Source organism: Camellia sinensis, chromosome 5, assembly GCF_055761805.1.
Source record: "Camellia sinensis isolate YWXY chromosome 5, ASM5576180v1, whole genome shotgun sequence".
NCBI lineage: Eukaryota > Viridiplantae > Streptophyta > Magnoliopsida > Ericales > Theaceae > Camellia > Camellia sinensis.
Window position 1 is genome coordinate 98032141 of NC_138965.1, and position 20191 is coordinate 98052331.

Here is a 20191-nt window from a genome sequence, read left to right on the forward strand (position 1 = left end):
TTAAAAAAAAATTAAAAAAAATAGTGAATCATTTTGCTTATTTTGGGATTTTTTTTTTTTTTTATAATTTTAGAATATATATATATATATATATATTTACTTTTAGATTCGTTTACATAAGATCGACCATAAATGTAAAATATTTTAATATAATTTTGAAAAAAAGACTTTTAAGAAAAGGGTAATTTTATTTAAACAATACTAACTCATTCAGTATACACTGTTGCTTAGTACATATATAATAATTTTTAGGGTTTGAAGTATCTTAGTCCACACCTTAATTTTTCATTACCAGCACTAAGGTAACATACTACCTGTCTGTTTGAATACAAACCACAACCCACACCCAAATATCTTCATTTTCAGAGCACTATAGATCTCCATCTTTAAAACATCATAGATGTCCATCGTTGGCGAAGGGTTTCGTTCGGCCGGTGCATTCTCATCATTTTAGATCTCTATCTTCACCGTCGTTTTGCATTTGGCTTGCCCGTGCATTATCATCGCTTTGGATTTCCATCTTTGCCGTCATCTTGCTGTTGTTTCGTCGGTGCATTGTCGATGTTGAAAAATTGTCATTCTCACATTTGGTTCACATCTTTGGCTCTCACATTGATATATTTTTCCTATCTTCTTTTGATTTGATTACCGATTCAACTTCCATCGAAATTTATATTTTGAGTTTGGCTAAATTCTAATTGTCTGAACATAACATCATCGTACAAAAAAATAAAATTGAACAAATTGAATATGTTCAAAATATTTATATTGAACAAAATAAATATGTTCATACTTTATATGCTAAACAACTTTAACCCGTTTAGAATTATGTTGAACATATATTAAATTTTATATGTTATTTGTTTGTTTTTGTTTTGTAAATGTTGAATGCATCTATTTTTTATTTAAAAAAAAAACAAAAAATATACCAAAAACAAATTAAACTATTGAATTGAATTAAATTTCAGAAATGAAATTCTTAAGGAATTAAAATGTTCAAATTTTTAGGTATGAACATTTATAATTTGGTCAACCATAATAATTTGAGCAAAATTGTTTTGTTTGAATAAAAATAATCAAACATTGTGTAAAAGTTCAACTTGATTATTCGAACATGTGACGAACAAAAAGTCATCTTACCAATGATTATACGAACAGGATAAATAAAAAATAAAAATAAAAAAGCCAAGTATTAAATTAACCTTTTCATTGTTGCATTATTCAAAATCAACAATCTTAGTGTCATCCATGGTGTGTAAATTTTGAAAATCAATTGATTTTAATATTCTTAAATCCTAAATTTTCAAAATTGATTTATTTCAAATGTTTATGGGAGTGTTTGGCAAAGGCTATGTTTTGACTTTTTGGGTTAGAATGTACAAAAAGACAAAATAGACTAAAATAGCTAATAAGACAAAAGGCTAGTTTGGCATCCATAAAAAAAGATAAAAAATCAAAAAGTTACTAAAAAAGTCCAAAAATTATCACTATTCACAAAAAAAATATAAAAAAATAAATTTACAAAAAAAAAAGAACAAGTCAAAAAGTGTATTGAAGTGATGTGTTGTCTGCAGTGCTGCTGGTACATATTAGACAACCGAATGCATTCTCATAATACACAGGACAATGTTGTTTGGCCCGTGGGGGCCCATTACAGGTCCCATTTTGATAATCTGAACCGTTAATGTGTAGAACTCGTCGAGTACTATATACTTGTAAAAAATCATATTGATCGGATATCAATAACTATATGATCAAATCAATTTTGTATAAAAGAATGGACGGTGCACAAAGTAACGATTGACAAAAAAACTAATCCGATCAGATAGCTATCGATATCCAATCAAAGTGAGTTTTTGCAAGCATATAGTACTCAACGAGTTCTACATATTCAACGGTTCCGATTATCAAAACGGGACCTGTGGTGGGCCCCCACAGGCCGAACATCACCGTCTAATTCGAACAACACCATAGGCAATCTGGTTCTATTGCTGCCTACCATATGCATGACGATACCATCACTGTTAGTAGGCATTTATATATTTAGAGATAATATGGTAATTTTGCTATTTTATATAATATTTTAATACCCAATTTTTTGTAAAAAGTCAAAAAGTTATCCCAAACAATCATTTTTTTCCTCTACTTTTTAGTTTGAAAATTCAAAAATTACACTTATTTAGTTTATCCCAAACAACCCCAAAGTATCACATCATACCCATAATCATTTCACTTTTTTCTCTCATAAATATCACATCAAATTACAAAAAAATTCAATTATCTACCCAAACACAAAAATTTTAACCTAATAAAATAACCAAAAATTAAAATAACCTACTAAAATAGTAACTTCCTAAACACCCACTATATGTCGATTGGTGATGATGGTATGTAAAAAGTGTTTTGTATTTTTATACACCCCATATTATCTTTAATAGTCTTTTTGTTTAAGGATATTATTGAAATATAAATTTAAGAGTAAATTACAAACACATTTCTTGAGATTTATATAAATTATAAATTACCCCTTATAGTTCTAAAAATGACATTATGCCTCATAAGATTTCTAATTTCATAGCAAATAGGTCATTTTATTAACAAATCATTAAGTTAATTAACGGTATTTTAATAATGTTAAAATTTTATTTAAATTAATAATTCAGATAATTTTATTATTATATAAGTGAACAATTAGAAATTTTATATTTTCAATTAACTTTGTTAAATAAAAAAATTTGACAAAAAAATATTTATAATTTTTTAAATCACAAAAAATAATCCGTATTTTAAATAGATTTCAAAAATATATTTGTCATTTGCCCAATATTTAATGTTGACGTAAAGATCAGTGTGTAAACAAAATTTTCTGAAAAATAAAATAAAATGAAATAGAAGACCAAAAAAGAAGAAGAAAAGAGGTGCTTTGCGCACCCCAAACAGCCCCTATATATCTGCAGAAAATCTGTAGTGTTTGTGTGCGCGCTCTCTCTCTCTCTCTCTCTCTGAGCTCGGAACCATGGCCGATGGTCACCTATTCAACAACATCTCTCTAGGTGGCCGCGGTGGCACTGTGAGTTTTCTCTCTCCTTCCCTCCTTCCCCTCTCTCTAGCTTTTCCAACGAATTCAAAGTTCAGTTTTCTTCTGCTTCTTCTTCTTTTTTTTTCTTTTTTTTTTTCGATATATCAATTTTTCACACTTTCGAGTGCTTCTTCTAGGTTTTCGAAATCCTAACCCTAACCCAAATTTCTTTCAGACCCTTATATGAGATGTGACCTGCAACTCTAATTTCCTTCTTTTTTTTTTCTTTTTTGTGTATCCAAAAATCCCTGTTTGGTTTTCTGCTTTTCAAGGGTTTTGATCATGATCCATTCTTTGAATTTAGTGGAATGTATTTTTTTACTCATTTTGATTTTCTCTCTCTTCAACGAACTATGGGAGGGTTTACATGCTATTTATCTACACTATCTATACGATTATATTAAGCATTTTTACATCTAAACTTGTATGCAATTTGAAATGAGAAAGATAGATTAAATTTAAAAACTGTTTATTGTTTAGCAGTTACTATAAGTGGCCGCGTGGTAGAGCATCTCCAATTCTCTACATTTTCTTTCATCAAATGAAAATGTGCTAAAAAATCATTTCTAATTCTTTAACCAAATCAAGGGAGTCGTTTTTTTGTTTTTAATTTTTTTATTCAAATTGGGCACTCATCAAATCTTTTATCAAATTTGAATTTGACATTGATTTTTTCTTTCATCAAATTTGATGGAAAGAGAACTTTTTAAAATGATTTTGATGAAAGGATTGATGCATTTCATATCAAATCAAGCTTTTTACTCAAATTTGGAATCAAACTAGATGAAAAAAGTTGTGATGGGTTGGAGATGCTCTTAGTAGTGATTTTATGGGCATTATTGGGAAAGAAAAAAATATATATATTCAAAGTACAAACCTTCAATCCATCTTAGAGATGTGTGCTTTATATAATCTATTCTATTATTATAAAGCGTATTCATATTTTTTTATTTTTCCAAAACTGCTCTCCCCATCTGCATGCCACATCCATCAAGTGTTTTAACTGTTTTCTTCATTTATCAAGCTGCCAAGAAATTTAAATGTAAAATTGCAAAGATATTGTGTTTGCTCCCATTGCTAGTAGTGTATATAAAGCACACAACTCAGAAGGTTTTGAAACTTTGTTATGTTTCTTATTTCCCCCCACAAAATTTCCGTAGTATTAGTTGCTTCTAAAAGAAACGGCTAGGAGTTATTAAATTCAAACCATCTTCTCCATTCATCAAATTACCAAAAAATTAGATGTAAAATTGCAAACGCAATCTATACTATTATATAAGCAGGCCACTTGGTATGAACACTTTTATTTTATCTCAGCTTTTCTCATTTGTAAGTTACTCGATTTTAAGCACACCATGGGCTCTTCTATAACTGTCAATTTCAAGCTCACCCATGGGTGTGCACACCTTCGAATATATGTATATATGTTCTTTGTTGTTGTTGTTTCAGTACTCAAGCTTCTTGCAATATATCACGTTATTACAATCATGCAACCTTGGGAGATGTGAGGATTTTGAGCTGCACCCAGATTTCCAATACTTCAAATTCCAGACTATTGTAGCTTCCTTAATTTTATATATCCATGATTTTAACCAATCTCATGTAAAAACAGAAATTTAGGATTTCAGATTGGAGTTTCCCCAATTCTCTGCTCATTATTGAGAATCTAGAGAGAGAAAAAAAATGGTTTTCTAACGCATGCATAAACATGTAAATTTGACTGGATTTTCAAGGCTGTGGAAATTGCGTCCTTAACTTGCATATGTTGGGAAATGCAGAATCAAGGGCAAATTAGGATTCACTCGGGGGGTATATTGTGGAAAAAATCAGGGGGTGGGAAAGCTGTGGAAGTTGATAAGGATGATATTGTGGGACTTTCCTGGATGAAGGTACCCCGGTCTAATCAACTTGGTGTTAGAAGTAAGGATGGTCCGTACTACAAATTCACTGGTTTCCGTGACCAGGTAAGTTCTCTCTCTCTCTCTCTCTCTCTCCCCCCCTTAGATTGTTTTCTTTTCTGTATTTGATGTATATCGTAGTTCCTTAATTAAGACCGTTGATTTTCATATTTTGTGAAAATTCAAGTGTCATGCAGAAGGAATATTACTATTTTTCGGATGTACATTAGATATTTTAATTTTATTTGTGACAAACTTGAGCACTCCTGGTTGGATAACGTAATATTTTCAACGTTCATCATTATCCAAAAGGACAAGCCAATTATGGAAGTTGTCTTATGCTTATTGTATATATGTATGTAACATATAAATTTGTTCTTGTTTGGTTATGTCCCTGGATTTAGATTCTGTGGAGTTGCTATGATTGTCAAGCTTCTCATACATGATGATGACTGTGTTTTTAATTATTATTTTTTCCTTTTTTTTTTTTTTTGGTGTGTGGTTGGGTTGGGGCAGAAAGGGGTGAGTTTTTGCCCTGGGTTGGGGGGGGGGGGTGTTTGGGTTTAGAACTAGTACTATTATTGAACTCCTCGCTTATATGGCATCCCTATTAGTTTATGAACAATATATGTAATGCTATTGTTGTAAACTTCTTGGTGATTGAATTTTACAAAACTGAACCTTAAAGTATATTTCAATTGCTCTTTTAAAGCTGTTGTTGTTTGGTCTTGTTCTTAATTTCTCGTTTCATCTGATTATTCTACACTTGCATTTTTTATTGTCAAAAAATGTGATTTTTATGCAGTGCACTTAGCTGGATTTTCTTTTTATGTGGAATGCATGACTACCTCTGTTTAAACAGGGTTCTGTTGTCTGGGTCCTTTCCTTTACTTCCATATCATAACCATTTTGATAGGATTTTCCCTTTTCATTGCTTCATTACACATCTGTATAAATTCTTTTCTATATTTGATGGGTGGTTATATTAGTTTTAGTAGAATTGAGAAGGGAATATTGAAAGTTAAAGCATGGCTATCATGGCTTGTATTATCGTATCTCCATTGCAATTCGTAAACTGCCTCTTATTGTGATTCCAGTAATATACTCCCTTTAACCTAGAAGTTTGTTTGTTTCATGGTTTACATTTTTTTTAATTTCAGTCAAAGGAGTTCTATTGTCATATATCCTATGTAAAATTTTGGAAAATTGTAACCTTCACATCATTGGTTCTCGTAATAGTTTTACATTTTCCCTTTATTAAACTTTATAATTATACTTATACTGTGCCTCCATACCTGCCTTGCAGGATGTGGCTATTTACATTTTCCCTTTCTTAAACTTGATTATAAGTCTTATGTTGTACATCCATACCTACCTTGCAGGATGTGGCTACTCTTACCAGTTTTTTACAAAGCACTTGTGGAATAACACCTGAAGAGAAGCAGCTTTCTGTTAGTGGAAAAAACTGGGGTGAAGTTGATTTGAATGGTGAGTGGATTATGTTGGAATGTAGTGTTGTTGGGTCATTTCTGTTTTATTATTTTTGGCCTTGGAGACAATTTATTGAAAGTAAATTTGTTTAGGTTTTGTTTGGAACTCTTAAACTAAGAAGGAAGAAATTGTGAGGCATTTCATTTTAAGTTGTTTGGTGTATTGGAAAATTGCGAGGAAAAGAAAATGTGAAGGAAAGAAAAGAAAGGTTTATTTCTTTACAAAGTCATATGACAAAACTTGTGAAGACCTGAAAACAAATATATATCTATTTTCAGAAGTGGTTATTTCCTTTTTTCTATACCTTTTTCATTTTCGCTAGCTGGTTCCATCCTCCAAACAAAACCTTAGTAACTTCCCTCATCACGTTTGCAAATTATAGTCTCTTTCATTGTTAAAATACAATTATCATCTTATGTTTGCTTTTGTTTTTTGTATATTAAAAAAGATAAATATGGCTTTCTATTTCTTAGTCAGTAAACTGCTCCATGGCTGCATACGTACGTAGTGATGTGAATATGGTTTCTTTTATACTTTTAGCATGTGCTTTATGGTTTATCTGCAGACTTGTGCAGTCGCATGATCACCGTAAGGCTATGTTTGAGTGATAGTATTCTTGAGGGGGAATGGGAATGTGATTTTGGGTCCCATGATTCCAGTGTTTGGAATGGATTGGCATGGGAAAGTGATTCCTTATTATCTATTTCAACAAGAATCACATTCCTAGAGGGATTTTAACTATTTAAGAGTAAAAAATAATAATAATAATAACTGGGCCCACAATATTTTTAATTATTATTTTCCCATTGAGGATTCTTAAACCAAACTTTTAAATAGCATGGACGCATTAATTTTATTACTAGTAATATCATTAATGAGATTCCCATTTGCCCTTATGATAAACATAGCCTAAAAGAAATGTTAGGGGGACAGAAATACCTAACCTGACATGGGATGCGGTAGTAAAAATTATACAAATTTACTTAATTTAGTTGAGTATCCGTATAATAGCCCTCAATAAAGCAGAATGGAGACTAGTTTGCTTTGGTTTTCCTCTCTTTTCCACCCTTGGTCTCAGCTTGATGAATTATTTTATATAAGCTTTTTCTCATTCAAGTCATTATTAGGAGTTTGCCTGCGTTGAGGCTTTTTGACTACTTTGCTGCCATCTTGATGTTTTGAACAACTCCCTAGCTTTTTTTTTTATTTTCATTTTTTATTTGTAGGGAATATGCTGACTTTTCTAGTTGGTTCAAGGCAAGCATTTGAGGTGTCTTTAGCTGATGTCTCCCAAACACAACTGCAAGGAAAAAATGATGTCATTTTAGAGTTCCATGTGGATGACACAACTGGTGCTAATGAGGTTGATTTCAGTTTCTAATTAAATTTCCTGAATGACTTATGCCGTCTCTCTACATCTTATGCTTTTTAGATTGAATTTATTGGAGCAATTTCATTATTCTGATCCTTTGGTGTTATAATTGCAGAAAGATTCATTGATGGAGATAAGTTTTCACATACCTAATTCCAACACTCAGTTTGTTGGTGATGAAAATCGTCCTCCTGCTCAGGTAAGGTTTTTTTTTTCCCCCGGGTTTTGGTTGAATTGCATGGGTAGAAAACTAACAATTGCGTACTTCTAATATTCCTTTACATTAGGTCTTCCGTGACAAAATCATGTCAATGGCGGATGTTGGTGCAGGCGGTGAAGAATCTGTTGTTACATTTGAAGGAATTGCGATTCTTACTCCAAGGTGAGTACTGTACTTTTGTGTGGTATCTTTTGTAGTTCCATGGTCTTTTATGCTGCTTAGAAAATTTTGACTGAAGTATTTTCTTTGTAGGGGCCGATACAATGTTGAACTTCATCTTTCATTTTTGCGGCTTCAGGGGCAAGCTAATGATTTTAAAATTCAGTACAGCAGTGTTGTTCGCCTTTTTCTATTGCCCAAGGTTCTCTCTTCTTTTTTTCCCTCAAGTTCAGAAGGCTTTTTTTTGGTTGTACATTAGTTCGTTTTATTTGCTTAATGGAAGAATTATTAATATGCATATAGTCAAATGTGTTGATCAGTTGTATTATTGAAATTGATTGGCCACTTGTATTTTTTGGAAGATGCAACAATGTTTAACTTAACTCACATATTGTCATGTGTTTGTGCAGTCTAACCAACCGCATACCTTTGTTGTTGTTACTCTCGATCCACCTATCCGTAAAGGTCAAACTTTGTACCCACATATTGTTTTGCAGGTATTGTTGGTTAAGTTTCATTAAGATCACCATTTTATCTTTCTTAGAGAATCATGTGTCCACGTGATGATTTGTATTGTATCCCTGCCATCTTTACACAGTTTGAAACAGACTATGTGGTTGAAAGCACCCTATCAATGAATGAAGATCTTTTTAATACCAAATACAAGGACAAGTTAGAATCATCGTATAAGGTATAGTAGAGATGCTGTTTCATCATTTGATGTCATTCCTAAGGCACCAATTCATACATGTTCAAAAATAGAACCTGTTGTCATTCTAGTTTTTTTTAAATAGAATATACAATTTTTTATTTATTGTGATGATAATATATTTGTTAGTTTTTTTTGTTTTTTATTATTTAAAATTTTAAAACTAAATCTGTGTGCTTTGGTTTAATTTTTCTATCTCTGATATATCAGGGCCTGATTCATGAAGTATTCATATTGATAATGCGTGGCTTGTCCGGTGCAAAAGTCACTAGACCAGGAAAGTTCCGTAGCTGTCAGGATGGTTATGCTGTTAAGTCTTCATTGAAAGCTGAAGATGGTGTCTTGTATCCACTTGAAAAGGGTTTTTTCTTTTTACCTAAGCCTCCAACTCTTATTCTTCATGAAGAGGTAACTTTTTGGCCATACAAATGCTTTAAACATGTGGTTTACTTGTATTGTAGGTGATAGACATATTATATTAAATCATGGCCGGTTTAGGGTTCATTTGACAGGTTGCACTTGCATATCTTATTTCAGATTGACTATGTGGAGTTTGAAAGGCATGCTGCTGGAGGCTCAAATATGCATTACTTTGATCTTCTTATCAGATTGAAGACTGAGCAAGAACATCTTTTCCGGAACATCCAGAGGAATGAATATCACAATCTTTTTGACTTCATCAGGTTACTATGAGCTTCTCATGTACTGTGTATGGATTGTTGGAAGTTACTTAAATTCTAACTCTACCGTTTGTTGATGCAGTGGGAAAGGTTTGAAAATCATGAACTTGGGAGACATCCGAACTGCAGATGGTGTTGCAGCTGTTCTGCAAAGTGATGATGATGATGCTGTTGACCCACATCTTGAGCGGATTAAGAATGCAGCTGGTGAAGATGAGAGTGATGAGGAGGTAAGATCCAAATTCATTTAGCTTCATTCATTAGACGCTTACGTCTGTTATCAAATTGCTAAAAATCAGAGAGCTGGAAGTTTGAATTTTTACTCTGATGTATCAACGGGATTTTTTATTTTTATTTCTTATTAGGGAAAATAATAGTAGTCTTGTAGTTGGCACCTTGTATCAATGTGGCCCATGTTCCAATTTTGACAAATTTGTCCTTTAATTTTTCGCATCTTGTCAATTTGGTTCAATTAAAAATGACCATTTGGAAATTGGACGAAAAGTCGTGTGAGGCACATGACATTATTATAGAGTTAATTGATATTTTTGTCCTTACTTTGGTATTAGTTAAGTTGATCTAATTTTATTTAACTCTATATGTATATACATGATCATGTGTATATATATAACAATACATATATGTAAAAGATGAAAGGGGGCTGTGAGTGATGGGTTGGACAGTGGTGGGAGGGACTGTGATGGGTGGGGCACCGTGGGGAAGGGTGTTGGTGGTGGGGAGAGCGGGTTGGATTGTGACAGGGTAAGGGGGTTGGTGGGGGTGAAGAGGAGGTGAAGGCATGGGTTCGAACTTGGGGGTGGGGTGGGGTTGGACCACCGACTTTGGTCTGCATCATGAGAGTCCAGTTGGTGTTGATGGTGACATTGTAGAGAAAAGGGTGGCAGAGCAGTCAACCTTCAAGATGGCGTCGTTGTCATGGCACTTGCTAGCGGGGAGAGAGAGATTGGGGGTAGTTTGTCCACTCAAAGATGAAGACGTAAAGAAGCTGCATGTGCATGGCGGAGATGGCTATGCTCTTGTGCAGTACAACCTGGCATGTTTGGCATCAAAGGCGTTGTTTGTGGGTGTTGGGGTGAAGAGAGGGGGCTTGGTTTTCACAAAGGACGTATTGTTTTTCTTTTTCTCCCCCTATAAGATGATTGCATGGGGTGCACATGACCTTCTATCGAAATATTGATGAACGTTATCAATTGGACCAACTTGACACAATATGAAAATTAAGGATAAATTTGTGGCAATTCGAATTACGGAGACCAAATTGTAGAAGGGTTATAGTAAAGTTTTTGTTGCTCTTATTAGTATTTGTTTTTTTGTTTTCTGGTGATGATCATATTAGCTGGTTTTCCCTAATTTTCCCTCATTATGTTTCTTTTCATGCTTGTGCTTGAGACATACCCGTGTTTCTGTCTCTCTTTATTGGTGTCTTCCTTCATTGTCAAACATGGTGGTTTTTTGCAGGATGAAGATTTTGTTGCTGACAGGGACGATGGAGGCTCACCTACCGATGATTCTGGTGAAGAGGAATCTGATGCTAGTGACAGTGGAGGCGAGAAAGAGGTAAACCATTACAATCATTCTTCTTGTTCCACTGTAAAACTAGTCTTACATCTAATGAATGGTGAATTCAGAAACCTGCCAAAAAGGAATCCAAGAAAGAACCATCTACATCGAAGGCAGCCTCCAGTAGGGGTAAGTCTAAAGATGGTGATGAAGATGGTTCGAAGAAGAGGAAACAGAAAAAGAAGAAGGATCCGAATGCACCAAAGAGGGCCCTATCTGGTTTTATGTTTTTCTCACAGAGCGAAAGGGAGGTCAGTATATTTTGCTCAGTTTTATGTTTGTTTCTTTAATTCCTTTTAATATTTAACTTTGCTTTAGGCGTTATTTGTTAGAAACTAATACATAACTAGGCTGGTAGTTGTGTGCGCTTGTCATGTATATAGAGTTGCAATTATGTTGATGTAGCTTAGTTACCTTTTACATGCTTCAGAAGCAAAATTCATATTTGGTTTGTGTTGTAATGTATTTATCTCTTTAGCCTTTGTGTGTCAATCATTTGGGGTACTAAGTAGAATTATCTCTTTGACTTTTGTGTGACAAATTGCCGATTGTAATGCACATTTTGTCTCCATTTCCTAAATTTCAGATTTTTATGTCCTTCAATAAGTGGCCTACATTCCTTCCAAACATGTCTTTTTATTTTTGAAATTCACATATATCTAATTGGGTTATTTACATGGAGACCTTTTAAACTATTGAAAAGTATCACTTCGACCCTTTGAACTATAAAAGCATACAAATGGACATTGTTTTGCCCCCAAAACAAATGAACCTCCTAAACTATTGATGTGTTTCCCTTTGACCCCTTTCATTAGGGGGTCCAATTGGTACGTTTTTATAGTATTTGGATATTTTTATAGTTTAGGGGGCAAAGTGATACTTTTCAATAGTTTAGGGAGTCTATTTGTACGTTTTAGTAATTTAGGGAGTCAAAGTGACAATTCTCAATAGTTTAAGGGGTCTTCGTGTAAATAATCCTATTTAATTACTATTCCACTTCCTTCACATGGAAGGTTAAGGCAATTATAATTTCCAGAGTTTATTATATTTAGATGCTTACTAAAGTTCATGGAGTCTATACATATCCCTTGGGTTTTGTACAAATGATGTAGGACCTAAATTGATTGTTAGTAGATTAGAGTTACGATCCACCATACGCCATGACCTCAGAGGATTACAACTTCAAGTGTTAGTTGTTTTTCTAGTATTTGAACCTCTATATGAGGAGGTTGTGGTTTGTGTACCAAGTACACTACCGTGTGTAGACATCCCATTTTTAATTGACCCTAAGATTTCAGACACTTGTAAGCTTCCCGATGATGAAATGGTAAAAACTTCATTCCTAGAGATGCTTGAAGTTGTTACGAACTGCTGTATTATCTCGTTTTAGCCAAAAACCGTGTTTTTGTAAAAGTGACCATTTTACTCTTGAACCCATTTTTGTCCAAAACCTAACTTTTGGTCCTACTTAGAAGGGAAAAGTTCGGCTAAGTCTGAATTGATGTACATTTCCAAAACCATTGATCAATTCCATGTAAAAACGTCAATTGAGAGTTAAAATGGACTTACTTAGGCAATAGGAGGGTCCAAGAGCATAAAATCACGTACTGGTGCATGCATGAATGGCACACATACCCAAGAGGCACGTGCGCCCGCACCTAGGTCGTGCGCCCGCATGTCCATGCAACACCCAAAGTTGGTTTTGAATGTGGACTGTTGGTGCATTTTGCTCGGGAGGCGCAAGAAGTTAGCGATGGGACAACCCTAGCTAACCCTAGAATAATCGCCAAGGCTCCTCCTTGCCTATAAATAGGACCCCTCTCTTCCTCTTCCTCCTCTTTGAGGGACGGAGCTTTTAAGCAAAATTGAAGTGTTTTAAGTGACTTTGGAGTCCTTTCTCTCTACCCCAACCCTCAAATCCGAAATACAACTTTAATACAATAGCTCCACAACTAAAAGTAGATCTAGGGTTTGAAGAAAGTGAATCAAATCAAAGGCAGGCCTGAGGGAAGCTTGCAAGCAAGGAAATCTCTTATTTTCTCGCCTTGTCTGTTGCTCTTTGGTTTGATATTCAAACCAGCAAGTAAGTGATCTGATTTCTTTATTTTTTAAATATGATTTAAGCATGTTTTCATTGTTTGATAATGGTTGGTTAGGGTGTTAGTAATCATGAATCATCATGTAGGTTGTTAGATTTGCATGTTTTTGCTTTGTTTTGCATGTTCTAGTCAGACGCATGTTTGTTGCATATTTAGGTTAGTTTAATCTTGATATTATTGTACATATAGCGTGGTTTCATCATTGTATATTCATCATGTTTAGGTTTGCATTGTGTGTTTAGTTGCGTGTGTAGGTTTTTGTATTTTGTTTAATCATATTTGGCATGGTTGGACGCTTTGTGGTGGAATCCAGGTAAGTTACTCATTCTTTCATAGCATGTTACTTGTTTGTTGCATTGTTTTTGCAATAAATCAAGTCTATGTGCTTTTCATGATCAGTTGAATGTTTTGAATGCTTTTTCATGAATATTGCTTAGTTTGGGTTGTGTTTGTAGCCATGAGTGTTAAAAACTCTCTTTTTGTTGGAAAATATATGGCTATATTTATTTAATCCAAATTAAGTAAAGTTTATTTATTCAAAACATCTAGTTTTAGGTTTCGTAAAGGAGTTAGGGCTAATACTGAATTTTGTGGAATAATTAATCATTAAATCTCAAAAATAAAAGATGAGTAGAGATCAATCACTTGATTAGGCAAGAGGGGTGCATCAATTAATGACCTTTCCCTCTCGTACCTAAGTTCCCGAACCTTGATTGTTTGGTTGTGACGGACAGGTCATTTGTTTAGTTTTCATTGTTAAAGATTTGTTGGTTTCCCTTAAAAATTAAGTGGCGACTCTGAAAGCAAGTTGGTACGACATAGTGTGGAAACACGCCTTATACCCAAGAAGGCACGGCGTCCACACTGTTTTGTACTGCTCTCTCTCATATAAACATGTAGGACTCGTAAAGGTGGGTTTCACATTGTGTTAACTCAAATGCTAATACATAGTGTGAGTTTACGTTTTGGATGCATTTTCGAAAACATGTTACACTTTCATTTCAACAAGGAAAATTTAGCAATCCCAAAATTTTCTTACATATTTTCTTAAATGTTTCCTAAAGGAGGAAAAAAAATCAAATATAATGAACTGAAATCTAGAGAAAACGGAGTTTTTGCAGGACCAAATGTAAAACAAATGGGGGTCATAATGTTTCTAGAGTTGTGTTTTTACGTGGTTAATTTATAATTATATTTTTTTGGATGTCTTACTATTAAAATATAATTGTTTTCATATTTAGTACCACATTTTAAAACGTGTAGCTACCATGTTCCTGTTTTTGTTCCTCCTATTGGAACGGTATTCATTTCAAGCTGTGAGAGAAAGTACACCACAGTGGATCCCAAATTGAGTGATTCCAGTTTTTTTTCCTCGTGCCAGAAGGATCTGCTTTCATGTATACTGTAAACCAAAACTCTTTCTTGAGAACACCACCAATAAAAGATCTTATATCCGGTGTTGTCCGACGATTCTAACAATGCAGTGTTGGATTGGTTGCTCATGCTGTTATTTTGATTGCAGAATATTAAGAAAATTAACCCTGGAATTGCATTCACTGATGTGGGAAGAGTTCTTGGAGATAAATGGAAAAAGATGACAGGTTTGCCTTTTTGACACAATGTCACCGCACATTCATAATGATAACTGCTTTATGAATTTTACCGAAAATGGTTTTTGCAGCTGCGGAGAAAGAACCATATGAAGCGAAGGCCCAGGCTGACAAAAAACGCTACAAGGATGAAATCAGTGGGTACAAGAACCCTCAGCCGATGAACATAGATTCTGGAAATGAATCTGACAGTGCATAGTTTTTGTTTGTTTTTTTTCACAATTAAGTTGGAAGTGGCGGTGTTTATAGGTCCTTAATGATGTTTCTATACCAATTTTCCGTAGTAGAATTCTCTTATGGTAAAATGCTCATAGAATGGCATACAAGTTTTTGGCACATTTGGATATGTAAGAGAGAACCTGTTTGTTTAGTAATTGGCAAGTCGTATAGGGAAATGTGGTGACTATTTACACAAAGCAATTGATTCGTACACATCCAAAAAACAAAAAACAAAAAACAAAGTGTACTAATATTCTCAAAATTCAGCAAAGGTGAGATTTGATATTTTTCTTGACTCTTTTTTTCAAAAACATTCTGAAGAAAATTATGTAGTTACCGATTGAAGAAATTCACATTATCTTCTTCACCGGAATTGCTCACTCTCAACATCATTGGGAAGGGATGTAGATTTTTCTCTTTGGCAGGAAATGAGGTTACCAAATTAATTTAAAGTTTTTAAGCAACATGGGTGTTTGTTTTTTTGGTTGACTTCTATGCTCATGCCAAATGAAGCCTTCGGGATTTGTTGCTTTGCTTGTCTAATCTCACATCAATTAAGCTGCAATGTCGCTTGAATGTATGAATCAATTGCTTAAAGGGCTTGTTTAGTGTATTTTTTTTTTTTCTTTTTGTTTTTTGCAAGTTCAAATTTGATAATTAAAAAGAAAAATCAAAAGCACTATTCTCTTAATTTTTAAATAATTAATTTTTTAAATAATTAATTTTTTAAATCTATTTAAATTATTCTTGCTTAATAAATTTTAAGTACAAGATTCCATATGGAAACAACTCACATGAATCTTGGAATAGTACAATTAAAGTGAGCCACTTAAAACAGAGATATAAACTACAATAGCAAATATGCTTTTGGTAATCTAGTCATACAATATGACGGTGTGGCAGCTTAGCTTAGCCAACGTGCACCAACATACCTAAATAGTGGGCTATTAGGTTCTGCAATAACAGCTCCATGAGCAGGTAGACAGATCATATAATCAATAGATCATATTAGCCTGTGAGTGAAGAATGCAAACCACCACAATAGCTTAGTAATTATGTAAATTGAACAAAGAATGATAAATGTGACAACAATTCGCCAAAATCTAATGATAATCATAAAATCATTAAAAATTAGACAAAATGATAATCGTAGAACCAAAATAAATGCTTAGTTCTTTTTATTTATTATTATTATTATTTATTTTATTTTTTTGGGTTCTCCAAGAACATTATATACATACACATGTATACATATTTCTATGTATACGTATTTTGTCAAGTATTAGTTGCCAATAAAATGAGAACTTTGTGTGGGCAAATATTTGTTGTCAATTGGGCCATGATGAACCAAAAACAGAAGCTGTAGGGATGACCTGCCAAAACATGAGCTAAAAGAATTTAGCTTTTTGGCCTTTTTTAAAAGCTAAAAAAGCTAATGCGTATGAAAAATTGCTAAAAAAGTACTCTTTTGCGAGTGAAAAAATTACATTTTTTTTCCTTCTCAGCTGATGACAAATAGGTTTTCTAATTTTTTGGTTTTTTATTTCTTTAGCCAATTTTTTTTTTTTTTTTAGCTGCATTCCAAACAAGCTCAAAGTATTCACAGGTTCCTTAACTGGTCTTTGAGCAGAATAATGACAAGTATCATGTGTAAAAATAAAAAGAATGAATTTGTGCCAAAATAAGACTGTGACATGTGTTACGTACTTGTAATTGAGCCAACAATGATGAGACGCTTCGATGGATAACTGCTTCAAGTCATCGAGCATCAACCGCAAAAGGAGGAAGTGTCCAAGATGGTTAGTCCCAACACTGAGTTCAAACCCTTCAGCAGTAAAAGTTGGCTCCTTAGCAGTTGGCAAATAAACAGCAGCATTGCAAACAAGGACATCAAGTGGCCGACCTGATCGCTTGAAGTTGTTAACAAATTGGCTGACACTGTCAAGTGAGGCACGGTCTAAAAACATGACTGTGTAGTTCTCTTTGGCAATGCCAACCGCTTTGGCAGCTCTTTCAACCTTTAGGAAGTCCCTGCAGCCCATGATTACATGCCATATGTCTGTTTCAGCTAGAGCCTTGTGTCACGGACTTGGTTGTTTCCAAGCTATCCGTGCGGCACTTAGACAATCTCAAGTCTCACTTGATAATGCTAAGTCAGCCTAACTCACACTCCTGTAGAAAAGAGAAGTTAGAAGAACACGAGAGTTTGAGAGAATGCCTTGTATATACTTTGAGAAAGCTTACAACTCTTGGTTACTTGGGTCTACTTGGGTGGTTTGGGCAAATGAGGCCCTCCCCCTTTTATAGGCTTACAAAGAATGTTCTGAACCTACTATGATGGAGAGTGTTCTAGACACTTTCTCCTCCTACATCTAATAGACTATTCTAGATCTACATAGATGGAGGGGATTCTAGACCCTTCCCTCATCCTCTCAAAGAACCTATTCTAGAAGTATGTACAAGCTTCTAATCCTATGTACAATTATCTATAATACTCTAGGGAGTTCTAGAAGCTTCCAGCATCCTGCATGGTCTTCATATTTTCTTAAGTCTTCCAGGAGCTTACAGAATATTCCCTTAGCCTCTCTTCCTTGAGACTTCCTTGTGATAGGTAATTCTGGCTTGGTAATTTGGCGGGACGTGACACTTGGTTGTGGCTAAGCCTAATCCGAAGGAGGCTCCTGTGATCACAACACTGCCCTTTCTAAGGGTTTTCTTCCCTTTAGGTGCAGCCTGGTTGACTGCCAGAGTCGTGGTAGCTGCTGTTTGTGCTCTTATAGCCCCATGAGCTAGCTTCCTTTGGTTTGATTCCTTCTGTAGATCAAACCCCATTTTAAATTGTGCATCAAAACCATGAATTTTCAAAGGGTCATGCTAATAACAACCCAAAGTAATTTTTACAAGTATCGAGAGAGAGAGAGAGAGTTTACCTGGTGCAAGAGGTCTAAAATTGAGAGGATTAGCCATAGTAGAGTGTAGGTGGCTCCACGCACTGCTGCTGAACTTCCTTCATCTCTCCACTGAACCCCACTATTGCTCCAATGTTGCTCCTGTTTCGTTTTGTGTTAGCCACCTTCTTCGTGTTTGCTCTCTGCCTTGGTCAGTTTGCCGCCGACCTCACGGTGGGGAAACAAACAGGGTGGTGGTGGTTTTAAATGTTGGCCTAGGGTTTGTGCTTGTGTGAATGTTAGAGAGAAATAGAAACAGATGGAGAGCTAGCTCGTTTGGGATATGAGTTGGCCTTTTGACTATTTTAGCCTGGGGCTAAAAAACCTCATTTGAGATAGGCTTTTTGACGTTTTTGACTTTCATGAGAAAAAAAATGAAATAATTATGAGTTGGATGTGACATTTTGACCTATTTGGCTAAAATAGCCTATTGTTTATTGTTTATTTGGCTAAATGATTATGGCTAAAATAGGAAGTTGATGAAAAAAATTTGTATAACACTATATATTTAAAGGACTTGTTTATTGTTTATTGTTTATTGTTTAAGATAAGATTGTGATCTCAACAATCTAGCTATAAATTAATGTTTATATTTATAAAATTTATCATTTATTATTTAAATTCTTCAACCGAGTATGCATTCATTTCTTAATTATATTTTAGGTATAGATCAATTTATCCATACAAGTCTCTATACTTCATATACATATCACATACCAATTTACGAGACACAGATAATTGCAGTACTAAAAGTTGATAAAAAAAAATCACGTGTTACATACAACACACATGCCTAACCACTAATAATTTATATAAAAGTGAAGAGAGATTTCCAAATATTTTATTCTAACACATATCTGTCATTTCACAACATTACAAAAATACATAAAGTCTTACTTAGAAACAAGGCCAACAACAAAATTACCAACAGGGGAGGCAAATTTACAATAAGATACTCCTTTATTCTCACACCAAGTACTATTAGGAGTACCTCATTGTAGCCACTACAGCCTACATCTCGGTGGAAAATGTCATAAACCCAATTGTGAGGATATATTTTCTGAGCACCAACACGTGGCCAAGGTGACGCCGACGTGTCAACCGAGGTGCCACGTGTTCTGTTTGTTATGCCGAGGTCATCTCGAATAGGCCAAGGTTACCTCCGAAGATATCGGAATCCGAGATAAGCAGATAAGGGGCAAGAATCCTAGAATGAGAAAAGACTTCAGTTTGTATTAAGGTAAGACTCTTAGAAAGTTTATTCTAATCTTACTGGGAGTCCAAGATTAGCAGTAATCCTGAGTCCATAGAAGTTAGGCTTCTATTGGGACTAGGTTTATGTTGGCTATAAAAGAGAGGCACCCCCATGGGTCTAAGGTATGCTTTTAATACTCAAGCTTGTGAGTTTAACACTTGATTTATCTTTGAGAGATATACTGACTTGATCGTCGGAGTGCCTCCGGGTGGACGAACCACCGCCGGAATCTTCTCTTTCTGTTGCAGGTCAGCCAGGTGCTATCTATTCTGCCGGTGCTCTCCAGCTGGTTACTAAGCGGGCAGTGTGGTCAGAAAATCACTCACACAATTTGGCGCCGTCTGTGGGAAAGAAAGAAGAATAGATGGCCAATGAAAGAAAGAAGAATAGATGGCCAATGAAAGAAAGAAGAATAAATAGCCAATGAAAGAAAGAAGAATAAATGGCCAATGAAAGAAAGAAGAATAAATGGCCAATGAAAGAAAGAAGAATAGATGGCCAATGACGGACAGAATGATCAGATTGGAAACAACGCTCCTGCTGGGAGCGAGAGACCTATCAACCTCGACGTTAAAGGGGACGACCGCAACACAAAAACTTGTGACCAGAGTCACGGAGTGAAAGACGCCGGCCAGAAAGGTGACGCACCAAAGACAACAGATCGAAGCGGATACTACAATGAAGATGACCTCCAGGTATGGAAGGATAGATACCTGTGGATAAACGAAGACCCTTCCAGAAGGGATGCAAAGATAGGGGGCATGAGCGCTCCCAAGGAGATAACATTCAAGTATAGAAGAACTCATCCTAAGTGAGCAGATCCCGGATCCCGGATCCTAGAAGACATGATCTCGTCCTAGATGAGTAAGTC

General features: G+C 34.8%; 1 protein-coding gene and 1 long non-coding RNA gene across 3 annotated transcripts; one reads left to right on the forward strand and one right to left on the reverse strand.

Annotated features, from left to right (window-relative positions):
• Nucleotides 1-2840: 2840 nt before the first annotated feature.
• On the forward strand, nt 2841-15314 carry LOC114270486 (FACT complex subunit SSRP1). 2 transcript variants are annotated; one of them, XM_028212021.2, is made up of 16 exons: nt 2841-3070; nt 4858-5043; nt 6360-6465; nt 7695-7831; nt 7956-8039; nt 8128-8222; nt 8313-8421; nt 8630-8716; nt 8818-8910; nt 9139-9336; nt 9466-9611; nt 9691-9838; nt 11088-11186; nt 11258-11440; nt 14811-14889; nt 14970-15314. In XM_028212021.2, the coding sequence occupies exons 1-16, from the start codon at nt 3017-3019 to the stop codon at nt 15095-15097; spliced, it is 1932 nt and encodes a 643-aa protein (XP_028067822.2). In that variant the 5' UTR covers nt 2841-3016; the 3' UTR covers nt 15098-15314. The 2 variants fall into 2 exon arrangements, with proteins under 2 accessions (XP_028067822.2, XP_082725508.1); XM_082869382.1 differs by having other exon boundaries at nt 2981-3070; nt 4529-5043.
• A 581-nt stretch (nt 15315-15895) lies between these two features.
• Nucleotides 15896-16962, reverse strand: LOC114270488 (uncharacterized). The gene is made up of 2 exons (XR_014329864.1): nt 16825-16962; nt 15896-16130 (listed from the first exon to the last, which is right to left on the reverse strand). It is a non-coding gene; the product is annotated as an uncharacterized LOC114270488 (long non-coding RNA).
• Nucleotides 16963-20191: the final 3229 nt, after the last annotated feature.

What these genes read in the sequence shown, in the direction of transcription:
- LOC114270486 (XM_028212021.2), top strand. Translation starts at nt 3,017, where the DNA reads ATGGCCGATGGTCACCTATTCAACAACATCTCTCTAGGTGGCCGCGGT. An exon ending in AATCTTTTTGACTTCATCAG is followed by an intron (nt 9,612 to 9,690) that starts GTTACTATGAGC and finishes TTGTTGATGCAG; the next exon opens with TGGGAAAGGTTTGAAAATCA. An exon ending in ACAGTGGAGGCGAGAAAGAG is followed by an intron (nt 11,187 to 11,257) that starts GTAAACCATTAC and finishes TGGTGAATTCAG; the next exon opens with AAACCTGCCAAAAAGGAATC.